The sequence below is a fragment of the Wyeomyia smithii genome, chromosome 3 (assembly GCF_029784165.1).
Source record: "Wyeomyia smithii strain HCP4-BCI-WySm-NY-G18 chromosome 3, ASM2978416v1, whole genome shotgun sequence".
NCBI lineage: Eukaryota > Metazoa > Arthropoda > Insecta > Diptera > Culicidae > Wyeomyia > Wyeomyia smithii.
This window is the reverse complement of record NC_073696.1, coordinates 197,835,348-197,863,147: the sequence shown is the minus strand read 5'-3', so window position 1 is coordinate 197,863,147 and position 27,800 is coordinate 197,835,348. Positions and strand designations below refer to the sequence as shown.

At 39.5% G+C, this 27,800-nt stretch overlaps 2 protein-coding genes across 6 annotated transcripts in view; both read right to left on the bottom strand.

Moving 5' to 3' along the window:
- The window catches only part of LOC129732077 (uncharacterized), a 332,272-nt gene that overhangs the window by 15,656 nt on the left and 288,816 nt on the right, over positions 1-27,800 (bottom strand). For all 5 annotated transcript variants that reach the window (XM_055692571.1, XM_055692570.1, XM_055692573.1 and 2 more), the window contains exon 7: positions 20,832-21,451. In XM_055692571.1, coding sequence (XP_055548546.1) covers positions 20,832-21,451 — 620 coding nt within the window. The remainder of the gene's footprint in view (positions 1-20,831; positions 21,452-27,800) is intronic.
- Positions 7,003-8,663, bottom strand: LOC129732078 (glutamine synthetase 1, mitochondrial-like). The gene is made up of 2 exons (XM_055692575.1): positions 8,512-8,663; positions 7,003-8,453 (listed from the first exon to the last, which is right to left on the bottom strand). Exon 2 carries the CDS (start codon positions 8,412-8,414, stop codon positions 7,209-7,211), a length of 1,206 nt encoding a protein of 401 aa, XP_055548550.1. The 5' UTR covers positions 8,415-8,453; positions 8,512-8,663; the 3' UTR covers positions 7,003-7,208.

Sequence of the window (27,800 nt, the reverse complement as noted above, 5' to 3'; positions counted from 1 at the left end):
AGGAGAGATACTCGAAGCGCCCCTCATTCTACCCCAAGAACTTCATCCACTATTCTACAATATTTGGGACACCGCGACATTTGTGGCCGATCTGTTTTGCAGGGTATTTTCTTCTGCACCCGAAGTGGCGCCTGAATGGCTGCAACTTTGTTGGTTTTTTTCGATTGTTGTTATTCAAAAAATTTTCTGTGTTGACTTGTATTTAATGTATTTGTAAGACAGTTTTTTTTCCTGTATGGACTTCCTCACTGCGACCAGAATTGTTGATCTATTGTGAGATATGCCCGGGTGTCTGCTGTATCCCGCACTTCTATTATAAGCAATACCGCTATTGAGAAGTGGCATGCTTATTATTATTATTATTATTATTTTTATCAGTGCTTATGTGTAATGTGCTATCTTTCTTTTAACACGCTTTCTGTTCTTCTACACCGAGCCTCGTTCTTCCTGCCAAATATCACCAATTATAATTTCCTGGAGAAGTTTCGTCATGCGTCCTTCTGGCCAGTGTTATCGATTAGAGGGACTTATTTTTTGTTAAGAGGTCACGCAAAGGTATTGTAGGTTTCAGCGTAAAGGAAGAATAACTGGTGGGGAGTCTGAGAATAAACCCATGCTTAAATCCCTTTTTGACTAAAATTCGAACCCACGACCATCCGCTTGACAAAGCGGACTCTGTAACCTTGCAGCTACGCAGCTCCCCTTCGTAAGACAGTTAGTTAATCAGAGTTTTCGTTCTCATCATTGAAATTGTCGGTATTGAACAAAATTCAAGAGTTCGAGGCCTGTTCATTTTGTCTGATTAAAATAGGCGCCACTGCTTAAGTCGTTCCTTACCCTATCTTGAACTTGATTTTCATTAGGGTGGTTTATTTAGTTGAGAGAATTCGTTATCGATATTGTTTTGGCACATTTTGCATGGTGTAGGATAAGTACAACGATACACCGTGCCCCAGTGCTGATTCGAGGAAATTTCCAGCTCCAAAAGATCCTCAACCTGATCGAGAATCAAAAAATTGGTTGAGAAATCATAAGTTGATAATTTTTGATGAAAACAATGTGCTCTCAATTTCGATAAATTTTGTTAAATTTCGAGAAACTCGAGTTTCCGCAAAATTTCACACACCCTTACTCGGGAACATCAAACTTATCCTTGGCTGTCACCTATAGGTTTCCGGAAATCCGCTTGAAGTCTGCCTTGATATACGTCTCATAATCCTTCACGCAACAGTGTGCATTGGTCAACTTTAGATCTTACAGCGTCCGCGTACGACTTTTCGTTTCTCGTCTCGGTTTGGGGACTTCTGGACCTTAAACAAACGTAGTCCGGCTTGTATTTGAGTCCTCTGCACGAAAAACGCCGCAACTCGGATCGAAGCGTTTGGTTTGCGTTTGAAGCCAGTAACCACGCGCTTGCGATCGTTTTCGTTGAGTTGAGTGCTTTTTCGTCTGGATGTGGGCTTTCGGTCCACAGTCAGACGCTCTCTGAAACGTTTTATTATACCGGACACTGCAGAATTCGCTATTCCTAGATTTTTCCCGATGTCGTGGTGCAACAGATGCTGATTTTCGAAGTATTCGTCCAAAACTTTTTCGCGAACGGACTGCTCTTTCCACGACATTCTGAAAACTTTTACACACCTGATGAAATCAGCTGACAGCATGTAAACAATACACATCAAACTATTTGTACGCAAAATATCATTTAATTTTACCTAATTTATCAAAAGTTAGAGCAATATCAGTATGACCAGATTTGAAGTAAGAAACCCTTCACTTCGGCCGCGGTTTTCCTGGGAGCAAAACCACACCAAAAGACCTATTGTCATGTTGTTCTTACGGTGTATATTTTGACATGGGACTACGTCTTTGTTTACTATACTGGGATGCATTCTGTAAAATTGGAAATGAAACTGGCAAATGTTGCGTCAGATTTCAAACGTTAATAACAGCATAACCACATGATCGATAACAATAACCAATATGTTGTTGGATAGATAAAATGTGTAACAATTTTGTAATATGATAGTTATCACTCTAATTTCATTGTTAAGCGGTAAAATTGATAGAAAGTTTCAATGACAAATTTACGCGAATAATGAACCAATTATATGCGAGCATTCCTAGCACAGACGACGTTAATGGACACCATCCGTTCCCTGTGATATTCTCTGTATCAATATCGAAATAAAAATTGACAGAGCCTCCCCGTCCCAATAGGTCAATTTATTTTTGCTTCCATGAGCTTAGACCAATATGATGTTTCGAAGGTAAAAGATTTCCTAAAAGTTTGAAACAATCCCCATTCTTGAACAATTTCTAAACCTGCTTTCAGAACCTAATAAAAACTGGTGTCTTGAAAGAAAACATGCCGGTAAAAGCAACAGTACCAGTTATATTCGTACATTTCAGCGGTACACTTCTATTCGTACTACTGCGGTACTATTTGTATTGCAGTGGTACACTTTTGTTCGTACATTTCTATTCGTGTGCAATCGAGGAAAAACTGCAATGCTGCTGTTGGTGGTGATTGAAACTTTATCCTGCGAATGTGAATTTGTGAAATTTTAGTTTATTCACTAAGATTCATTCAGAATCTCTTTTTATATTTCAAAATTGTTAGATGATATATTATTATTCTAAGCTTTTTCATAATAAACGTATATTAGCTGTCTTCGTAATACAGCGAATGTAAAAAAAAAACAACAATATCGCACGCTAGATCAACTAGATTAGTTGAGAGAATTCGTTATCGATATTGTTTTCGGCACATTTTGCATGTTGTAGGATAAGTACAACGATACACCGTGCCCCAGTGCTGAGTCGAGAAATTTTCTAGCTCGAAAAGTTCCTCGACCTGATCGGGAATCGAACCCGATATCACAACCGTGTGGGAGAGCTAGCCGACCGACATCGCTAACCACAGAACCACGGGGACCACAACATACAACGAATGTAGTTGTAGGCAAACGAAAAAAAATGTCAAGCAAAACACAAAAATAAATGGAATTGTTGATTGCTATGATTTTTTGCTGGAACTTGTTAATAATTTTGTTTAATATATCTTCTTATGTTTGCAAATAATGAACCTTTGTAAGAGCTTCCATATTATTTTGAAAGTAAGATAGATTTGATTATATCGGAGCTAAATAAGACAAAACCATTCATTATGATAACGTAAGTATTATTGGACTTGGTTTTTGAGGATATAGAGTTAATTCTGACTTTGACGCATTACAAGAAATTCTTGGTACTTCTTCAACAAGTACGATATGCTTGTGCCTTGTCAAATACATGTTGTTTGCACAAAAAATACTACAGGCATAATATCGCCAAATATAAACGTTATTTCGTCGAGTGTTGTCGAATATATTTCAAAAATTGATTTCCGGGTGAGGCTGAAAATAAAAATACGCACAGTCACTGAGCAAACACATTGATTCTGTCTGCAGACTCTGTATATTTTGTAACAAGAAATCCCCTAATTACAGTGTTTAGTCCCATGTCACCATTTCATACAAGCCTAGGGCTGTATACCTTCTAGTATTTTTCTACAAAGCAGCATCCTTTCCTTATTATATGATGTATCATGATCGAAACATTCCATCATTCATATCGCATTAAATCATAAACAAATTCCGTTTATTAAGACAATCTACATGTATAGTTAGTTTACAAAAACAATAACCAATAGCTAATCTATCTTCTAATCATAGAAATTGTATCATGATCGGGACAGTCATTTTATTTCAAAATCATTTGAAATCATGTATTTTTCAGGTAGATAATTCAATTGTCTAAAACTATTCCTAACATTTCAAAATGGGTACTCTCAAGCAAAAAATGTTTCTCTAGAAAAACTTTCTAATGAATTGTACCTACGTGTCATTTCCTTATCTTATCAAGCACAGGCAACGTGAAGCGGTGAAGTCTCAGAAGTAAGCTGTTCCGATAATGATTCAATGCTGTTCCGTTCATGATACAAAACAGGCCTTTGCATTTCCCCAATAATTCCAACTATAAAACCAACATTCTGCACAAAAAGTGTTTCCACATAAAATATAAATGCTTTAGAAGTTTTATATGGAAAAAATACAGCAATCCTATAATATTGGATTCCATTATCTCTGCTTGTAAACAAGGCAGGATAGCAATTGTAAAGGAAAATTGTTTAAAAAAAATTCTAATAGTAATACTTGAATTACCTTAATGAAACTCTGTTAACAGCATCCGGAGATGTTGCTTGATGTTTCATTTTTATTGCTGTCAAATAGTGGAGAAATTTCGTATATTATAATTGTACCGGTCATGGTACATTATCGAACTATTCCGAGCAGGATACTTTACCTTACAATTCATTCTTAAACAGTTTTTCTGTACAACCAACAGTTTCTGAGCAACAATGCTTTAAATAAAGCCTTTGCCAAAATACATACATCCATTTAGAAAATTATTCTCGATTCTCAAAAAAAATTAAATGCTCAAATACGTAGTTTGCTGAGTCAGACACGTGTGCAAAGTTTCGTTCAAATTAAAATTTTTGCGTATATTCAGATCACGTGGTTTCCGGTAGGCTTCCGAAGTAGTTCGATGTTCACTCGTGGATTCTCTTTTATTTCCTGAATTGAATCCTCTGTAAACGTAATTTGGTTTTCGAAGAAAAAAAAAACCATGAAGGGGTCATAGATAAGCAGAAAATATGTGAAAATGGGGAGAACGCATTTTTTCAGAAATTGGATAGCGTCAACCTACGTGGAAAGACGGTCACGGTTCCAGCAAGCTCAGAACTCCTAAGCTTTCATTTTCAAATTGTACTAGTTTGAAACATGACGTTTTGAACTCAAGAATCATTTCTTTTAGCTACATTTATTATTTTAACATAGATTCCGGAAGATGTATATTCCTTTAGGTTGTTGGTTTTGGCCCATGTATCACCGCATGTGTGAATAAATTCAATACTTCAATAAGATATCACTTTCATTTTGAAGATGGGGTAGGGAATATATTTTAAGCAGCTTACAAAGCCCCCTGTGTATTGAGACGAAATACTCGAAACGGGTAATGTGAAACACAAACATTAGTATATCAATTTACTATCTTTTCCTCTATAAGCACTTGTTTTCAGATTGTTAAACTGATTCAGCGAACTTTGACAATACAGTGCTTTCTCGATTTTATCACGGTCAAAAAAAATTTTACCGTGAATTTGGCGAAACCGTGAATTTAGCGAAACGATAAAAATTGAAATTTTTGAGTTGGGTTCAATTGAAATTTATGATATTTTGAGTAAAATGATGCACTTGCATAGTTGAATGGAATATAAGTTCAAGATACAAATGAATAAACAAGAAAAGGTTAGTTTTTGATATTTTTCTCTATTGAATTTTTGCGGGCTTTCTCACGGCTATTATACATGCAATATCAATATGATTTGTACTGCCCATTCTTTAGCATAGCTAGCAGGTTCTAATGCTTGTTTATGTGAAATTGTGGAGCCGCTAGATTTTATAATTTTTAAAACCACGCTCTATGAGGACCGAACTGTAGGGATTTTTAAGTTGTTAACAGATCTTCTTTCTCAACTGCTCGAATAATACGCAATTTTTGCTTCAAAAACAATGAAATACGTATTTCACGGTTCATTTTTCTCTAAATTAGGACGCAAACTATTTGTAACAGATATGACACTTGGTTGCCTCAGAAAATTGATCAAATAAATTGATTTTATAAAACTATACACATGCAAGGACACAAGGCACAAATGAAAATGATGTTTCGAATACATTTTCTACAACTGGAAGTACATTATTCTTGATTTGGAATTATTTTTAGAAAAGCGTGATAAAAACGAAAAAAAAACGTGATAAAATCGAGCGTGAATTTGGCGAGTAGTAATAAAAACGACTGTTGATAAAAGCGAAAAAGCACTGTAATCAATTGAAGTTCCCAATCGAGGGACACTATTCGAATCACCCAGAACCTATTTTAAGTAGTTTGTGCCCATTAATTTCGCAAGGGATTTTCTTCAGCACCCGAAGAGCGTCTGAATGGCTAAAATCTTGGTTGATTTTTTCGTCTAATGCTTATTTAATGATTTTTCTGTGTTGAACGATATTTTATGTACTGATGAGACAGCTAGTTAATCAGGGTTTTCGTTCTAGTCTTTGAAATTGTCGGTATTGATCAAAAATTAGAAGTATGAGGCCCGTTTTAAAATAGGTTCCACGTTTCATACCCTACCAATGAAAATCACACCACGCGCACCTCAGAAAACCAATGTTATGCCAAGCAATGAAACTGTCTCTGCCTTCTTCGGAGGCGGTTGTCTTTGTTCCCGTTTCAAAAACACAGAAAGAATCAAGAAGTTAATCCTTTATAATGAAGGTATTTAATTACATAACGATGATCATCTGATTGGCTGCTTTGACTAAATCTAGAGAAACATTTCAAAAGGTCCTATCTGCTTTGATCGATTTTTTGATCGATCACTTTCATTCAATCACCACAACTTATCAAACACCTTTCATGACACGTTGTTTGCCAAAGTTGATAGCGGAGGGATCACTCTAACCTTCTGAACGAAAATCACACCTGGGAGAGTTACTAAAGCTGAACCATTACCAAAATAAAAAGACGCTCCGGAAAAACGATGACAGCAGATAGGACCTTTTGAAATGTTTATCTAGAAATGTTCGCAAGTGTACTATCAGGGTTCACTATCAATGGTTTTCAAACACACACTAAACGTAAGAGTGTTTTCAAACATTAGCTCCCTAAAGCAGGTATTAGACGAAGCAAATATTTGCTATTTTTCAATACAGATTTTATTTTGTGCAAATAAAAATCGTACCAAAAATAGCAAATATTTGCGTCGTCTAATACCTGCTTAAGGTTGGTACATCCCACAAATTTCGTTTTTTCCAATCAACCTCCGCCATATAAGGCAGAAGCCTTCAGGGAATACCCTGCTTGTCACAACTAGAGAAAACATCTTTTGCGGAATGTTTTTTGTCATTCAACTATAGATTTTATTTATAATATCTGATAGATTTGTTATTGAATAAGTTTATCAATTATATATGATATTGTCAACGTCACTACCATTGATATTTGTTTGAAAATGCACAACAATTTGAGGTATATCGTAAAAGCATCTTGACAAAATGAGGAACGCATGAACTTTACTCTTAGGGTAGTAATCCTCTGATCTAATCCTCGATTAAGCAGGTAGTTAAAATCGCATTGCAAACGCTGTACGGATCGCAGTTGGAGCTGGGACGTCTATCTTCGAAGTAGCCCTTGCCCGCATTGGCGACACTGCGTGGGATGCGCACACTGGTACTACGATCGGCGATGCCCCAGCTGAAATTATCGATCGACGAAGTTTCCAAGCGACCAACCAGCCGGCGCTCGTTGTCCTTGCCTCCATGTGGATCGTACGCTTTGATATGCTTATCGTGTTTCTTTGCCAACTTCTCGATAGCCGCTTTGATTACCTCCATTCCACCGTCCTCTCGCATAGCTTTGGTGGAGAAATTACAATGGCCACCGGCTCCGTTCCAGGGTCCTTCCATCGGTTTCGGATCAAACGTTACCACCACACCATAGTCCTCGGCGATGCGCCACAGGATGTAGCGAGCAACCCAAATATCGTCGGCGCATTTCATTCCAACGCTGGGACCGACCTGAAATTCCCACTGCGCTGGCATAACCTCGGCGTTCGTTCCAGCGAAATCAATTCCTGCATACAAACAGGCGATTGCATGAGCTTCAGCAATATCACGGCCAACGACATTTTCGGCTCCGGTGGCACAATAGTAGGGACCCTGAGGACCAGGAAAGCCACCTGAAGGCCAACCCAGTGGACGATGGTCGATGTCCAGGAAAGTGTACTCCTGTTCGATGCCGAACCACGGTTCCAAAGCTTTTGTTTCATTGAACGCCTGCTGCATTGCCGCTCGCTTGTTCGAATCGGTTGGTTTCCCATCCGGTTGGTACGTATCACACAGCACGATCACGTCCTTCTCGCCAGATTTGAAGGGATCTTTGTAGAGAGCGCGCGGAACCAATCTAATATCAGAATTACCACCCAAGGCCTGGTAAGTGGAACTACCATCGTACTGCCACTCCGGACAATCTTCCGGCTTCGCCGGTGCAAAGTCCAGTACACGGTCCTTTAGGCGTACATGTTCACCGGTTCCGTCGATCCACACGTAAGTGGCTTGCACCAGTTTGGGATTATATTTCAATCTCCGGTAACGATCTAGTAAAGTTTTATTGAGCTGTGCATTTGGCGAATCCTTTAAAATATTAGAGCAACGAGTGGAACTGATATGGATCATGCGCGTTGAGATATGACCTCCAAATACTGGCAAATTCTGCCGATACAATAAACTGATTATTTTTGATGCCATGGCTGCTTCACAAATAGCCTGTGAGTTGCAATGTACAATCTAAAACACAAAGCAAATTCGTCTTGGACAAACAACATATGCAGCAAAATAAACTTACTCAGCAGACAAACTTTACGGTAAAACTCAGGTCAAACGCCTCCCACAGTTGTGTACCGCAACGATGCAAGCCAAACTAAGACTGAGGAGAAACGGTTCGCAAGAGAGTAAGAGCGTAAAACGTGCCAACAAACCTCGGAGACGCGAGGGAAACCCTCGCTCAAATCGGTCTGGCTGAGGACAGAAAATCCTCCCTTTTTATTTTATTCTTGTAGTAAAGCCGGTCGGATGGCTTTTATTCAGACGACGACGAAAAGAGTAGAGGGAAAAATAAGTTGCCAAGGTAGCTAGCGAGAGAAAGAGAAGAGCACGCAAAAAAAAACCGTCCTGCTGCGAGTGAATGGGACTTTGGTTTCAGCGTTCCGAGCGCGATACCAGTGAAATGGTAGAATTTATTAAAATCTAAACAGCCTTCCCGTCGTTACCTGTCCCTTGACCGCTAGAAAATGCAAAGAATCTGAGACACAAGCGGGCAATGAAAGACAGTAAAACAACAACCTTTTTAGTTCATACTGGATGCGAGAGGTCAGAATGGTAAGAACGCCTCCCGTAGACTATCAGTGTTAATGGCTATATATGTATGTATCTATGTCAAAAACAAAAGCGATAGCAGGATAGCAAGATAGCAACCGTCACCATAGTTTCTACTATCACTAATGTTTGTACACGAGAGAAAATAATGTCCCGTAGATATACACTTCTCAGTTTGTTCAAAACAAAAAAAAATGTCATTTCATTTGAACAGCTTCAAAGATGCCTTTTGATCGGTGCTGACAATTAGAATAAAATGAGGGAGATACCAAAATTTTGAGTGTACAGCAATTTGGGAAAATGCTAATTTTCAAGGCCCATACATAATACATTCGATTTTATTTTTTTGGAAAGGAAGTTTGACATTTCATCCATGACCTATATTCTCGGAACTCGAGTGAAGCCGTACACATTGAGCTTTCACCTCAAGCATTAAACAGTGATTCATACAAAAGTAATTTTTATGATAAAGCTTTGCTCAAATGAACGATAAATAGTTTTACCTTTTTTATCATTAATTTCCAAATTCATTTTCTCATTGTACATTATAGGAGCTAGATTTTACAAATCCCGCTCGTACCATCAATCGATTGCACTTGATAAACCGAACATCGTAGAATATAGCATGTATTTTTTGTAGGTGATATATTTTGATCCTTTTAAATCCTACAAAAACTACAAAATTTAGATAGGGTCTTTGGATCAAATATAATCAGGTTTTACCTATTATCGTCCGGGGGGTTAATGAAGTCTGAGAGAACTAATCTTTGGCAGGAAGATGCTCTGCATTATGAAGAACCATCATGCAAGAAATTAACGCTCTAGGACATCATTTACCCCCCGGACGATAATAGGTAATGGGTTCAATGATGGCAATTTCGGTCACGGGTTTCTTTAAAACACGTTTTATTATGTCAAAGCCAACGTTTCAAGGATATATTTCCTCGTCCTCAGGGCAACTACGATTAACAGTTTACAATTTACATAAATTAGTCACACGAATTAAGTTATTACATACACAACTTACAAACAAAACAAACAAGTTCTCGTCAAAATATGGTGCATTGGTGTAAAATTGCTTTAGGTTAACTGCACTACACTATGGATATAAAATATACATAATATTAATTGGTTTGTGACTTTTCACGAAACCAACGATATGTTACAGTACGTTTTCATATATTAAAAATACTAACTTTTTTTGTGTTGGGAGATAGAGGAGTAGTTTATTTGGCATAGTTTTTGAACGTGTAAAAATATGAAACTTAACTGAACATACTGTATTCTCATCTCCATTGGGTACAGAGTTACAGAGTATTTTATTTGAAAGTTACTTAAAATTTAGTTTTTTTGTTCGTAACTTTTGTTAGTTACATTTTACAACAAAACGTTGTTCACAAGAAACATGTGAGCATACAAAACACACGTTTTTGTCGAAGACCAAACATCTCCAGGACTTTTTCTTACAAAGTTATAGCATATTTTAGCTATTTTTTTATAACTAACGCACAAACCATTCCCCTTTCTCTCAACACGAAAAAGTTAGTTTTTTCATTTTTAAGTTAGTAAACTTTTCATACAAATATATTTCGTTTATATAAACAATTGTTCAGAAGACACTATAAAACTTCGGGTTCGTGTTTGGTGGGAAAAAAAATTTCGGGTTTGGGTCGGGTTCGGGTCTTAAAAATGTCGGGTTTAGGTCTGAAAACCCGAATCCTGACTAGTATTTTTCTAAGACAATGATGTCTAATTTCATGCGACAGTGAAAATCACTAACACTGCAATACCATTCGAAGCTTTAAGCTTCAGAGCAGCCTCAAATTGGTACAAAAAATCAACCTCCCAAAAAAATCTCGGGTTCGGGTTTCAAAGTTTCGGGTTGGGGTTCCACACAAATAAAATTTTCGGGTTCGGGTCGGGTTCGGGTTCGATCGAAGAAAAAAGTTTCGGGCTCGGGTCGGGCTCGAGTTTCAACCGAAAAATAAAATTCGGGAACGGGTTTGAAAAGAGCCAAACCCGACCATCTCTACTGCACACACTAGCGACTACGCTTCAAAATTCACAGGAATGGTTAAAAGATATAACACTGAGCTCCAAATGGAAAAAAAAATTGTAACAACTTCTGAAGTGGCCTAGTTGAGCGTAGTGAAGAATGCTTGCAAAGAGCTGAAGAACCACAAAGCCGCTTGGGAGGACGGCTTAATGGTCAAAAGTGGGGAGCAAGCGGTTGTGTAGTGCAATTTACTAGATTATCCTAAGAGTATGGTCTGAGGAACAACTACTCACGGACCGGTAGGAAGGATCGATATGCCCTATCTACTAGAAGGGACATCGACGCATATTCTACTTTTAAAATTCTCTCCCGTATCTTGTTCCAGCGACTGAGGTCGTTGCAGGAAGTCTTTGTTGGAGAATACCAATACGATTTTCGAGCGGGACGATCTTCAACGGACCAGATGTTCACCTTGAGGCAGATTTCAATAATACAACTTACAGACACATCGTCTGTTTATAAACTTTGAGGTGGCGTACGATACAGTGCAACGCAACGAACTGTGGCAAATAATGCTTGAACATAGTCTCCCAACCAAACTAACGAAACTGTTACGTGCGACGCTTGGCGGTTTCTCATCATGCGTCAGGGCAGCGGGCGAATTTTCGGACGCGTTTGTAACGTTGGATGGTCTGAAGCAAGGTGACGGGCTCTCGAACTTGCTGTTCAACATAGCTTTGGAAGGTGCAATACGAAGGGCAGATGTGCAGAGGAGATCCACCATCATTACAAAGTTTCACATGCTTCTGGGCTTCGCGGACGACATTGATATAATTGGTGTTAACTGTAAAGCAGTTGAGGAGGCCTTTACGGCTCTCAAAAGGGAAGCTGCGAGAACTGGACTAATGATAAACACTGCCAAAACGAAATACATGGTGGCTGACAAAGAGTGTGGCAGTTCTGCGGGTGTTGGTTGCACAGGTGGCGGATGAGAGACCAGCTGAGATAATATTTAGCAGAGAACTGGATAGAGGCCGACGACTTCGAGGCAGACCTCGCCCTCGCTGGATGTGAGCCCAAGACCAAGTATATTTAATTTATTTCGTCAATCAATGTAGACTACAATTCTAATGTATACGTTAATCTTAAGCTATCGAGTTCTAGCACGTAATGCGCTTTTTAATGCGTTCCGGGACATGGTAACGTCTATAATCTCGCAGTGTTTTTTGTATGCGTTCATGATGCTGTTAATTGGTCCATGTTTGGCGTACAGTGACCGGTAATTATTGTTAGTAAAAATATTGCGCGTTCTTAAAGGACGAGAAGGAGCATAAAAGTTAAGAGTTTCCAGCAGATTTGGTGAATTAACACGTTGTGAGATCATATCGTTTACAAAGGTAATCATGGTTGTTTCTCGTCGTTTCTTCAGAGTTTCGATATTAATAAGCATGCAGCGAGATTCGTAAGAAGGGAGAGGATATGATGCCCAATTGAGTTTTCTTAATGCAAAAACCAGAAATTGTTTTTGAACTGATTCAATACGATTGATATGAACTTCTTGATATGGGGACCAAACTATACTGCAGTACTCTAATATTGATCGAACATAGCTCACAAAAAGAGTTTTTATTGTGTATGGGTCCTTGAAATGATAACTGAAACGTTTAATAAAACCAAGCATACTGTTGGCTTTGTTGATTATTGTGTTATAATGATTCACGAAAGTGAGTTTCGAATCGAGGATCACTCCTAAGTCTCTCATTTTGGTACATCTCTCTACAAGTTGTTGGCCTATGTAATAGTTCATAGTTTGCATTGAAAGTTTTCTTGTATATGATATGACATTACATTTCTTAATATTTATATCAAGTAAGCTTTTCAGACACCAAGTATAGAAGGTATTGATCTGCAACTGAAACAATTCGAGGTCAGACTGGTTTTTAATCTCCATATACAATTTCATATCGTCGGCATAGATTAAAATTTTGATCTGGTTAAGTAAAAGGGTTACATCATTAACGAACAAAATGAATAGTAAGGGTCCTAAATGTGATCCTTGCGGAACTCCAGATGTTACCTTCACTGGATCAGAGAGATGGCCTTTGAAACGGACAAATTGTGTTCTGTTCGTCAAATAAGATTCAATCCATTTCACGAGTTGGTTATCTAGTCCAATGCGTTTTAGTTTGAAAATCAGTAATGTTATATCGACTCTATCGAAAGCTTTACTATAATCGGTATATATTGTTTCAACGTAGTTACCTCTATCCATTGCAGCGAGTGTGAAATTAACGAATTGTAATAGATTAGTAGCTGTGGACCTTCCTTTGAAAAAACCATGTTGGTTGATTGTAATACTTTTTTTCACCTGTTCGAAAATTCGTTTATTAACGATTGATTCAAATAGTTTCGGAATACAAGAGATGATTGCTATGCCGCGATAATTTTTTATATCAGAGCGTTTACCTGACTTAAAGATCGGGATGAGAAATGATTTTTTCCACATGGAAGGAAATTCACCTGTTTTGATTGAAAGATTGAAAAGCCAAAACAGTGGTTTTACAAAAGAAGAAGCAAATGTTTTAAGCATAGATGGTGGAATTCCATCTGGCCCAGCACCCTTAGTTGCATCTAGGGATTCTAATGATGTTAATATTTCTTGAAAAGTTATATTTTGAACTGATACACTATTGGTACATTCAGGTAAATGCGTGAAATAGTTAAAATCTCTATTTTCATCCGGGTTTTTGTAAACGGTCTGGAAAAATTTCGCAAATTGGTTGCAAATAAGCTGAGACTCGGTACTTTCGTTTTCTTCAAAATGCATGCGTGATGGAAAATTATTAGTTTTCATTTTTTCCTTTGCAAAACGGTAAAACTGCTTTGGATCAGATTTGATATTACTTTCTACCCTAGAGTTATAATTCTCATAAGCTAATGAGATTTCTGCATCTAGTTCGCTGCATATGTTCTTGTATCGTTCCAGATTGGTCTCACATTTATGGTGTTTGTACATTTTATGGGCTTTCTGTTTTTTGTTTTTCAAGTTTTTGATCTGTTGCGTGTACCATACGGGATCTTTGAAACAAAAGTTAGTGCGTTTTTTCGTCCTAGGAACTGTATCATTTATAATTTCGTATAATAGAGAGAGAAACGTATTCGCGGCTTTTTCAATATCCTCTTTGCCTCGCAAAAGTGATTGCCAGTCGACTACACTGAGTTTTCGGTCGATTTCTGTTATATTAGCTTTTTTAAAGTCATACACATACTCAAATTCACTATCATTGGGACGTGATCTAGTGCTATCTATGTTCAATGAATACTCAATGGCTGTATGAAATTTCTCATTTTTCCATAGAGGATCAACGGCTTTATCTACGCTAAAATCTTCAGTGCAGTTTGTGAACAAGAGATCTAAAAAACAGTTCAGTTCATTTCGTATTGCGTTTACTTGATATAATCCTAACTGACTGGTCGTGTCGAAAATTTGCTGTAGTGCCTCGTTATCTCCTACTATAGGAAGCAACAGTGATTCGTTATCGCAGTCCTTAATGAAGTCTGCATCTTTTTGATTGAAATCGCCGTATATATGAATTTTAATTTCCGGGTCAGAGTTACAAATTACTGAGTTGGCGGTTTCTAAAAATAATTCATAATATTGTTTTTTTTGCAAATTGTGGAGGGAAGTATACTGATGCAAAAATGTGGCATTGACCGTTCAATACAGTTTTGACCCAAACATCGTCAAATTCTTTATACTTCATCGTTGGGACCAACTCTGCATCGAACTTTGTCTTGACGGCTACTAATACACCGCCACCAGATTTTTTATCAGTTAACAAAAGATCACGATCGCTTCTGAATACTTGATAACTGTTTCCAAAAACCTCCTCACTCTTTATACTTTCAGACCAACTTGTTTCCGTTCCTATAATGATTGAATACATACAACCACTAATCTTTTTACTAAGAATATCAATTTTTTTTGAACTACTCATTCTGTTAAAATTCTGGCAATAAATTACAAATTCTTCAGAGTCACGTCTTGAATTACTCTCTTTCTCATCGAAAGGAGTCATTATTTCCGAAAAATCGGTCTATAAAATTTGTCGGCACTTTCCCTTGCGCGTTGTAGGGATTGAATCCTCTGGTTGTTCAAGTGTCTACTATAAGAATTAAGGTCTTCGGAAGCCGCTTGTTTCGGTACGCCGAATTCTTCATGTACCTCGAAGAAAAATTTCCTGAGCTCCTCCGCAGCTACTGGTAGTCCCTCTGAAGCCAAAGTAATTTGTATGCTGGTTTTCGTCATACCGTCGTAGCAAACCGTTGGGTCTTTGTCATGCATGTACGCAAGGTAAAGACGTACAAGGTGCATAATTTTTGGATCTCGTAAACGCGCCTTCAGAAAACGCCCGTCTCCAACAGCTGATTGTTGTGTTAGGTTGACAACAGGAGGCCGCATGGGATCGAGCGACCACGATGTTGGGTGCGATTCTAATGTTGCTTTCGAAGTAGTGTTCTCATTTGGTGGCGATTCAATATTATGTTGGTTCTGGTTGTCTGAACGGTAAGGGTTTATGGTTTCACCCTTCCGGAAGTTGATGAAATTTGGAACTGCGAGGCCTGCTATAGGGTGGTCAATAGTTGATGGTGGTCTGGCAAATTTAACTTTGGCGGTTGCCAGTAATTGTTTATCCGATCCATTGACACGGATCTGGTCGTTTTGGTAAGTGTGTGTGAACTTGTGGTTGTTGTTGATATAGTTACTATTCGTTGTCTTGTTACTGTTGCTGTTGCTGTTGGTGGTATGGTTTCGATTGTTGTTGAAGTTTTTCGATTCAATATATTGTCGCCTCCTGCGTTTCCTGTTTCGTCTAGATTTTTCGGCAGCCTTTTCTTGGAGCCTACGAGTCCGTTGTCTAGCATCATAATCCGACCAGTCTGGCATCCAGCGCCATTTATTGCCCAAAAATCGCCATCCTGGCGAAGAATGGTCCGTTATGGGCTTCGTAGCTTTATTGTTAGCTGCCAAAGTTTGATTTAATTCTTCATGCAGTGACTTGTGTTGTTGTGATGCGCTAGTTTGATTAATTTGGAGACTGGTAATAGCTCCAGAGACAAATTTTACCTCGTCGAGAATTTCACGAAGAGCAGAATCAGCATTAGACTGCGCTGAACCGGTTTCAATTGTAGCGAGTAGTTTGTTTATTGACCCTGTCGTTGAGTTTGTAGCTGCTGCTGCTGCTGCTGTCGCTGCTGACTTAGCCATCGCTTCAACAGTTGCTGAGGTGTCCGAATGTGTATCAAGAAGTGTTGACATTTTGTTTTTTATTTCTGCGGCACTGGCTTTGTTGCTGCTCGCGGCGTTGGTGATGGTAAGTTTAATTTCATTCAGGCTTTTTTCAATATGTTCAGCAAGTTATCATGAGTCGCGCTGAGATTTTTATAATTTGAAAGCAGCTTATGGTTTACTTCAAGCGTCTTTCCGATATTTTCTGAGATGTTTCTGAGATGAGATGTCAGAGCCTTAAGATTTAGGTCGGTCACGAACTTTTCCTGGCAGTCCTGACAAAGCGGCAGCATGAAAGTCCGCAGGATTTCCTCGTGATTTCTTTGTGCACCTATGCACGCAGCATGAAATGTTCGGTTACAGATTCCGTGACAACGCCAGAGGTAGCGATTGTCACCTTGCGCACAGTTTACGATACCGCACTTCATTGCACTCGCGACGTTAACAAATGACCGTATCAAGTAAAAACAAATAAACTACTTTTGAATGCTTGCGCGCGTTCCCCATGTCGTCGGTTGGATGAGAAAAAAAAATGTTGAGGTACAAAAAAAAGTTAAGTAGTAAAAAAAAAAAAAAAATGTATATATATACTATAGTGCAGCACGCGCGTCCGAACTCGACGACGGTCCGTAAGAGACTACTGTTTGGATACTACTGTCTTCAATATTCCATTCAAATTCGGTTTTTCCGTATTTTGCTCAAAATTTTGGCAAAAAAGACCACCCTAATGGAAAATAACTGAGCCACCCTAATGAAATATCGCATAAAATATGCTAGCAGTGTCGTACCGTAATATAGGATACGTTACAATACTATTGTGATGAATATTTCATCGATTGCATTCGAATCCTTATGTTGATATTCTATTTACTCTCCCAGCTTGAAAATTTCTAAGTCCCAGAAACTAGATTTTTTTTTTGTAAATTTTTTTCTCGAGTTAACACCAGATCTCGACGTTTCATGCATTTCTAAGACATTTGGCATCAATTTTTTTTTTTTTTCAAACATCTCATTGGCACTCTAGTCTATATAGGCGTCTATATAGGTAACGTCTCAAATCCTTTTATGTATAAATTGTCTTTAGCAAAAAAAAAAATCAACTTACACTTGCTCTAGTTCTGTCAGTAGGTCTTTTTCAATGTACAAAAGAGAACGTCGTTTGGTCTAGTTTACATGGCCGGCGGTTCATGTGGGTAGTATGGGTAGTAGTACCCACTCGGAAAATATCCATGTGGGTACTTACCCACACGGATCTATCGGATAAATCTAAAAAAAATATATTGTTGCGAGCGACAGATTTTTTGATGGATATCGTTGAGCGAAAGGTTATGAATCTACTAATATATGAATTTATGTACAGTTGTAATGTTTCTCAGGGAAAAGGATTTTGTTTAATTGTTCTCGAATTTGTTTGTTTTCTCTGATTGATCAATACCAGGCTTGTTGTAGCGAAATAAGTAAAATCTGCTATTGTTCAGAATCGGCTCAATTACGTGGCAATTCTATATTCATATCCAGCTTTTCAAAACAGTAGCCGCAAAATGGAAATTGATGTTAAAAAAATAACGCATGAAAAATCGCGTCTATTTTGAAATCCACGTGAACATATTTAATGGTTACAATTTTCAATCATACCTTTTAAATACTTCATAAAAGACTCCCTTCTTAATCTCAAATTTATCTTCTCCATAAACGACTTTTCACTAAACGATCAAATGTTTTTGAATCTCAGCTCCTAGATAAAAATTAATACAGTTACCGCTTGTTGGCATTTTTTTAGTCCTAGATTTAAAATGATTCGTGTTTTGCACCAACCTAAATAATTTTTTTGATAGTTTACGATAGAGTTTTAAAGTTTTTTTTTTCGTAAAAATTTCGTATGGCAAATTTGAGCTAAATCTTATTTCGGGAAGTAGAGCCTGAAAGCGGGCAAAGTTATATTTTTTTGATCGATAAAAAAAATATTCGAGCTGCTTTCCTGGAAAAAGTTTCCATGTCCCTGAAAGTTGATTTTTTCCAACAATTTTTTTTGAAATTACATCCAATCTCGACATCTCATGCATTTTTAAAAGATTTGCTATAAAAAAAGTCGATTTCGGAAACTTCAAGAGCTACTTGTTGGTTAAAAATGTTAGACTCCCACGACTGTAAGTGAAACCTTATCAGATCAGATTAAGTCCGATTAAGCTTAAATTGGGGATGGAGACTTTTTTCGGGAAGACAAAATTGGTGAGCCCTAACGTTTGCATTAAAATAAATGCCGATTTTTCATGGGTTTACCTTTACATGCACTGACGAAACTACCCATGCAGCATCAATCATAGTAATCCATGAGTCGGCAGAAAAAAATTTACTCGAGCTTTAACCGTAATGGCGAAAAAAAAACGGACAGCGTACGGAAGAGGGACGCCGGTTACGCTTGTTCTGGTATCTACAACATCTTGGCACAATTGGAATTCTATCAGAGCATCGAAAGAAAGACAGGTTCTGGACGGCCGACGACCCTGAACGACAAGAAGCTCCAAAGAAAACTGAAGAGAAATACCGAGGGAAAAGTGGTTACATCACTGCGTACGCTTGATCGGGAGGTCGGTGTAACCGGCCAAAAAGTTGAAAAGTGCGAACATGGACATACATGTCAGAAAGCGGTAGTCCCGTCCATTGGCCTCGGAGCTGCAGGCTATGATGCAGTGGCAGCGGCTGAACAATATGGTCGAGTTGACCGGCGAATCGCGACGTGATGGTGGTGGTCGAGACCTATCTCACCCTGGATGGAAACGACTGGCAGAGCACTTCGTCTTTTACTTCCTTCACGAAGGAAATGAGCTCTGAGGTGAAGTTCATTTCACACACCAAGTTCCCAAAGAAGATGCTGCTGTGGCTGACATTCAGCGAGGAGCTCCGTATTGGCCGTGAATGGGGAAATTTATAGTACGAAGTGCCTGCCGGAACTTTTGCAAGTGAGCTTATATAATTACCTTCCATGGGAAATTCATTAAAATCAATTATCTGTTTTTTTTTATATGACCATGCAAAAAAGTCTATTTTATAATGCAAACATTACTACTGAACGAAATTCGAAAATCTAATTTCCCTTAAATATTCTATTGGCACTCTATTGTTGATGCACTGTCAGTTTTTCGTAAAATTATGTTCAGTATCAGTAGGTCGCCCCCACCCCCGCACCCCGGCTACCCACAAACCTACCCTATTCCTTACTACCTATTCGGGAAAATAATGTGACACCGGCCCTGCTAGTTCAAAAGCTCTTGATACTCCAATTTACTTAAACAAGTATACTATACAACACTGCATACTTCTAGGTGTATTGCATCCAGTTTTAAATCTCAAACAGTTCGCGTGACTGAGTGGAAATTCAACCATTATCGACTTTTACGTTATGTACAAAGTAAGATGAATTTGATTTTATCGTTCCATTGATGTGCAGTGAACTGCGAAATAAGCTCCTAGCGCTGTGAGATAGAATCATCCACCCATGCGGAAGTGAAGGCGCTAACAGTCGTTAGTTAACAGGTCATTAATTAAGGTATTGAATGAAGTAATCTATGATTCGCCGAACTGGCGCAAGAATAGGCCGACGAAAAAGAGGCGAAATAAAAATCTCGAATAGCTGTAGCCTTCTTGCATTGCTATCAATTGTTACCTTTTTATATTGAAAACGTGTGTCGGAGTCAAATCAGTTTTTGCCACACGATTATTTTAAAATTATTGCTCGAAAATTTGTTTCATCTCGATGGTTCAGAAGTTCTGATTTTTGAACGTTAAATCTGACGGCAAATCTTAAGGCCAAACGGTGTTGAAGTCACAAATGGTTGACTTCCAGCTACCACTTCGAATTTTCAGAGTCACAAGACTCGGTAATAGATAATGCGTTTCCTGTGAAAACGCAATTATATGTTTGCTTCACCACAGCAAACATAAAATTGCGTTTTCACAGGTGACGCATCAACTGTTACCGAGGCTTGTGCCTTTGAAAGTTCGAAGTGGTAGTTCGAAATGAGCCGTTTGTGGTTTTAATACCGTTTCACCTTAACTGAGAGCGAAACAAAAATGGGCATGAAACTAATACACAACATTTGAATAAAATTGGAGAGCTGGAGACTGAATTGCATACATTTTTTTGGCATTTTTTCAAAAGACGATGATGAGCATTTAAATAATAAAAACTGAAAGCCTTAAATAATAAAAACTGAATACCTTATGTGTAAAAAAGAAACAAGTATAACAAAGGGAACAAAATCAAAAGTATGTATAATTAAAACTTTTCCCATAGTTAAAAGCGTTTGCTAGAGTATGTCAATATTTCAACAAAGTGGAATGTCGATTTGTGTTATTCACAAAAACCTATGTTTCATAAAACAAAATTGACCACCACAGATATTATATAATTGTATACGCTATCAAAATTTTGACAATCAACGATAAAAAAAGAGATAAATCTATTATCGTCAAATGCCAATCAACTAATAATCTATTTACTCACTTCGGTTCATACTTGATGAGTGACCGGCGAAGGGCATTCCGTTCGATCGTCCTCCGGATGGTGTCCGTTTCCGTCCCGCAGGATCCACCGGGGCTGCCGCCTGCCGTTACCGATGCGCTCCCGGCGGCTGCAGGATTAATGTTACTGCTACTGCTATTGCTGGTGATGCTGTGCTGATGGACCAGAGTAGGCTTTTTCAAGTCGTCGAACGCCTTCAGAGCCTCCTGAGTTAGTGCCGTTGGATTACCGGCCGTACTAGCGCTGGTTGTGTTCACTGCCGTCATCTGTACCCCCGTTGCCATGGTGGTGGTGGCCGCAGCAACCGTCATCACCGTTGCACAACCGGCTGACGAGAGCAGCGGACTGATGGCCGAACTCGGGAACAGCTGCCGAACAGCCGAATTCGGTCGAAGAGCGTTGTGGAACAGACTGGACGAGTGCCGCTTCAGTGTGTCCGACATGTAGTTGATGGGCTTTCCGGTGCCCATTTCACCTTCACCGAGACCGGACTGAACTTCTCCGTCGCAGCATGCCTCTCGGATGGTGGATTCTTCGGTGAATCGAACCGACCGTTTCGAGCTGGTTTCCTCGTCCGATGTCACGTTCGTCGAATCGTCATGCTGCAAGAAGGAAAGAGAGAGAGAGAAAGGAAGAAGAAAAGACGAAACGGGAGCAAGCAGGAAAATTGATTAGTATTCGAGTGCTCGTGGCAGGGAAATCCTGTCTATTGGCGGAGAATTCCAATAATATTGCTACTTTCATTAGGACCACTTTAATAGATTCTGAGCTGTAGGATGCCACTCTATGAGGCACATAAAACGATAGGTACTTATCATTCTTGCTGGAGTGTGGTTTTTTTTTGTACTTGTGTCTTCAAAGCGGTAGATAGAATGAAATTTTTTTGTATGTGTGTCCGTTTTTGTGGCGAAGAATATTGTCAAATCGAAATCCAGCGCCATTAGGCAGAATCCGGAAGAAGACCGGTAACTCTTATGAATGGAAAAATAATCACCAACGGAAACTCCGCTTCAAAGCAAGGATTACCAGCAAGCTGAAGAATCTAAGGAAAAAAAAGCGAATTCACTTGCAATAAATATCTTTCTCTTGATAGTCGAGGCACGATTTTGCTGAAATGATCTTTGCTGGGAATGAATTTTTTTTACGCGTGGTTGGTTAACCACGTCTCAATATCAGACTAGATCCTTTTTTATTTTGTTGCGTAATATTGCATTCTAGCGGTAATAACTGAGGCGTTTATCTATATATTATTGTGAATTGAGTGCCCATTTAGTGGAAAGCTCGTAAACGCATGGTATCATGGATTTAAAGAAACTGAAACTGAAATTTCGCTAAATAAAATCTCCAATTTCATGTTTCTTGCGCAATTTGTCATTTTCAGACGCGGGTTTGTAACCTGAATTTATATTACAGAATTCCATATTCAAGAAAGGCTTTTCATTATTTCTGTTGCTTGTGTGTTATTATCCAGTAAACGTTTTTCAGCAAAAGATGTTATAGATAAATCAAGTTTTGAGTTGAATTCCATTGCTTTTGAAGGAAATTAACAAATATGAATATCACATCTCGATAAATTAAATAAATTCTCGCCAAACATGTGAAAAGGGCCCATGTGCCATATGTAAACAAGCCAAATTTTCTCGTTTTTTGATCAATACAAGCGAAATCTGCACTTACCAATAAGATTTATTGATAAATGAATTTACTCTTAATCAAACAATCTTATTTGTACGAGTAGATTAAGCTTGTATTCATTGAAAAACGTGAAATTGTGGCTTGTTTACATATGGCACTTGGGCCCTCTTCACATGTTCAGCGAGAATTGTGGTAATTGAGTTTCAGACAACCTAATTTAAATTTTTACTAGAGAGAACCTTGTAATTATTTTAAAACAAATTTATGAGATTTGCTTTACGGGAAAATACAATCTGATCAAATCTTCTCCAAAAATTATCGCAGCAAAAGTTTGATGCAAAATGTTAAAATAATTGTTCTTATAATTATGAAAACATGGCGATTTCGCATACAATCCCATATTATAAAATTCCTAATCTATTTGAAATAATGAAACATGAACTAAAATGTCTTTGGTTTGAAACAGAGATCATAAGCAAAGCAAAACCTTAGTGCTACATTCCGATTCGGAACTCGACCTTCTGTTTTACTTATACACAGACTTCGCAGCCGACTGTTTAGTGTACAGGACAATTGTGGGGCTAGCACTACGTTCCTACTGACACTATCAGTCTCTCCCGAACCGAGACTCGAACCTACGACGATTGGCTTGTTAGGCCAGCATCGTACCTCGAGACCATCTGGGAGATCTAGGAGAACAGAGATCATGTTGCAAATCAAAAAGCTCCGAAGCTTCCCGATTGAAGCAACCTTAACTAGAATGCTGTCAAGGTTCATGGTATATTGTCGAACTGTCCTCAAGTTCTTGTTTTTTAAGTGACGCTACTTCTGTTATTTTGTATGGCCATGGAGAAATTATTTATATACCATGCAAAATTTTGTGTTTCGATTAAGTAATACTTTTTGATGGAAAAAAACTGTTCGAGCGAGATTGATCGCCAGAAAAGTACAACCGTTACAGCTGATTCAGCCGTAAAGTATTGGTTTGCTCAATTTCCTCGTGACCAAATGAAGCGGTCACGCCGAAAAATATTCTAAAATCCGTGAAGTATTGTTAACTAACCGTAAAATGAAAGTGATTGATTATACGATTCAGAAATGTTTATAAATGAAGAAGCTGTGCGTACAATGGGTGCCGCGTTTTTTTTAACTATTGATCAAAAAGACAAACGTATCAAGCTTTCGACGGAGAATCAGGAGCACAATCGAAACGAATTTTCGCGGCGATAAGTGATAATAACTACTACACCCGGACGAACACATACGATTCGCATAGATTCTCTAGGATTCCTCAAATTGGATTCATGAGCGTCTTTGAAAAGGATTCCTGAAAAAAGAATCCTCAGGAATGCCCTGTATATGGCTCTAGGATTCTTGAATAAGAATCGTGAGTGGGAATCCTCCGGATCGTGTTTGCGATTCCTTTCACGATTCCGTCACTGTGTTAATCGGTATCCTGGGGATTCTTACTCAGAATTATCTGCGTGTTAGTAAGGGCACTTATGGGTCCAATCTACAGCCACTGTGGCTTTTGCCTGATGAGAGTAGTCCGAAGCGCCCAAAAATGAAGTGTTGGCTAGTATTTTTTGGGAATCGCGAGGCATAATATTCATACACTATCTTGAACATTGTAAAATAATCGATAAACAACAATTGTTTCATTGAAAGTTAAATTCAAGGAGATTCAGACAAATATGCTGAAAAAAGTGCTCTTTCAGCAAGACAACGCTCTCGTTCATTCTGCCCGAAGCACAACCGATAATTCAGAGGAATTGCTCTACTCAGTGTCAGTATCTGCCAGGTTTAGCCTCAAGTGAATATTTCTTTTTTCCCCAGTTGAAAATGATGCTCTCTGGCAAGTGATTCAACTCGAATGAAGGACTACAAAACTGGTATTCAAATATTAGAAGATCGATACAACAAGTGCGTTACCTTAAATGAAGACTACGTCGAAGATTAAAGTGGATTTTTCATAAAAAATTACGTCTCACGGCACCTCCTGAGAGAGGGTATAAAATGACAATCCAAACGGCATCCCGAGCATTGCCCAATTTTAAATGCTTATAACTCAGTCAGTTTCCGACGCATAACTTTCATCATTGTAGTAATCGATTGAAAAGTTAGTTATGCGTCTACAAAAATGCAGAAAATGGTGCTAATCATTGGACTATTGAAAAATATAGACACTTTTTTTCTAACGCAGATTTCGACCAATCAGAGTTAGAAAACGGGGTTATATACAATATGAGTATCTTCGTAACTGGGATGATATCCAGAATCCGGACATCATTGTTAATTCCGAGATGATGACTCCTGGTTTCTGGAACCTATCGATTTTTTTAAGGAGTGGGGAAATGTCTACAAAATAAGAAAAAAATTGTTGAAAAATATTAAGTGTTGCGTGAAATAGTATCTTAGCAGTAAAAAAAGGTAACTTCATCCTTTCTTAGCGAAGCTGATTCAATATTGAGGAGAATTAGACATTCTACGTGCTGATCTTCCAAAGCCACCTATTCAACAACCTTTAGAAGAACTATGGAATAGATTAATTGAATACAATTCTAGAGCAGGCAAGAAGACTATTGGGGGAGGTTATAGACCTCCCTAGCCTCCGTAGTTGCGCCCATGGGTTGTGAATGTATTGATGAAATAATAGTGGACTCGAGAGAACGCAGATATTTGGAGCCCCTATTGCAGTTATCCACCTCTGTTATGCAGCTCCTATCCCAACCTCCAGGAGGTGCCGACCGGGATTATCATACGAGTAACCTTAGCGTAGAACGGGTAACTAACCCCCGGTAGAAACTTTAGTCGTATGCTGCCTGGTAAAGGTAGTCATACGCGGCTGTCTTCCCATGTTAGGGGCGGCGTACAACAGCGTCTGATCGGGTGCGGGCAGTTGAGTCATGAAAGGCGATGTCTCGCCAGCTATATCTAAGACGGCAGCTCCGTCGCGAGACTAGGTATCGTAGCCCTAGTAAGGTAGCATACTAAATTTGAATTACTACGAAAAATACGGAACGGAATATCGACATGAACCTAGGCGATCGAAAAGGACAACGACTTTTCAAAACTCGGTACTTTGAATGTACGAACCGGCAGGCGCAGAAATCCTGGATAGAAATCCTGGATGGAGAGAGAACGGGAGAACGTGAATTTCCGGCAGTAGATCCTATGCATTCAAGAGCTACATCTACTACAATTACAGCTTAATCAATGTGTACACACCGGCTAATGATAAAGCCGATGACAAAAGGAGGAGTACTATGATCTCCTTGAGGAGACGTACAGTGGGTGCCCAGGATATGACACCAAGATGCAAATGCGCGCTTCCACCTACTACGAACGATAATGACCCGTTGCTTATCAATTTCACTGCAGCTAAAGGCATTGCCATCTGTAGAACTTATTTCGCACGTCGGAATATTCGTAAGGACACCTGGATGCCCCCAGATGGTTTGGCCTGCTCTCATATCGACCATGTGCTGATCGATGGTAGGCACTTTTCAGATGTTACAGACGTAAGGTCGTTAAGAGGATCAAAAGTTGACTTGGATCACTATCTCGTGGTATTCAAGATTGGCGCTTGTTGTCCAACGTATTGAAATTAAGGACAACAAGGAAAAGACAGTTGAACATCCAACGGTTATCAACTGGAGGAGTGACTGCAAGATAATCTGAAAAAATTGATGAGTGGGTTGATGAGCAAATTGAAGGGGACCAGAACGAACAGTGGAGACATATCCACAGTACGATTAGCACCACAGCGCTAGAAGTGTTAGGTCCCGTTCAATGAGTGGTTTGACGCTGAGTGCCAGCGAGTGACGGATAAGAAGAATCACGGAGCGGAGGGAGATATCGAGACTCCAGCGCCGAAAAAAACGTCAGCATTTGGGGCGGGTGTGTCCATCTACTTTTGGTAGAATTGGACCATTTCCGCTGTCACCTGGTCATCGAAGTTGACCTTCTGGCGGTTCGTATACCTCTGGTGTCATGTTGGTCGAAGCACTCTATGTCCTCTTTGACAATGATGCTGATAGACATCATGCCAGCCAGGACGCATATTGCCTCGTATGAAACGGTTCGATACGCGCATGCGACCCTCAGGCACATGAGCCTGTAGGTGCTTTCCAGTTTACCGCGGTAACTAGAAGTACCCAACGCTTTTGACCACACGGGTCCGCCGTACCTGACGTTGCCACGCTAGCGAGCAGCTTACGCTTGCTGCTAAATACCGCCGAGCTATTTGTTGACATCATGCGCGATAATGCCGCTATAGTCGTGGAAGCTTTCTTGCAGGCGTAGTCGATGTGGCTCCCGAACGTGAACTTTTCATCGACCATCACCCCCAAGAGCTTTAGGGATCGCTTCGAGGCGACAGTGTATCCACCGGCACTGATCGCCGCTTTTTGTTCCGATTCGCGATTGTTTACCACCATGACCTCCGTTTTGTGATGCGCTAACCCCTGTTTCCTGGAGTGCATCCAATCCTCAACTACGCGTATGGATAGCGCGGCTATCAACTCGACCTTGCTGATCGACTCGCCGTAGACCCCTACGTCTGCGAAGCCCACAATCACCGCTCCCGGTGGGAGCTTTAGCTTCAGCACACCATCATTCATGGCATTCCACAGTACCGGACGCAGGATGGAACCTTGCGGTACTCCTGCGGTAATCGGGATGCATTTCTGACACTCATGTGTGCTGTAGACTAGTACTCGATTCTGAAAGTAGTTTTCCAGAATCTTTTACAGTGGCACCGGCACTCCGAGACTCCGAAGCGCGTAGGCTATAGAGTCCCAGCTGGCGCTATTGCACGCGTTTTTCACGTCTAGCGTGACGATCGCACAATAGCGAATGCCCCTTCTTTAACATTGGAGTGCTACCTCGGCCGTATTGGTGACGGAGAGATTAGCATCCACCGTGGATTTACCCTTACGGAAGCCGAACTGGTTGCTTGACAGACCGGTTTCACTCTCGGTAAATCTCACAAGTCTGTTGAGGATTACCTTCTCGAGCACCTTGCCCGCTGTGTCTAACAGGCAAATTGGTCTATATGCCGATGGGTCACCTGGTGGTTTCCCTGCCTTCGGCAATAGAACCAGTCGCTGTCGCTTCCACTCATCCGGGAAGAGGCAGTCATCTAAGCATTTCTGCATGACCGCCCTGAACAACCCGGGGGTTACCTTTATAGCCGTCCTAATTGCCAGGTTCGGGATTCCGTCCGGTCCCGGTGCCTGACTCACCTTCAGGGAGTTTGCGATCTCAATGAGTTCACTGTTCGTCACCCATGCCGCATCCTCGGCCTCTGCGCGG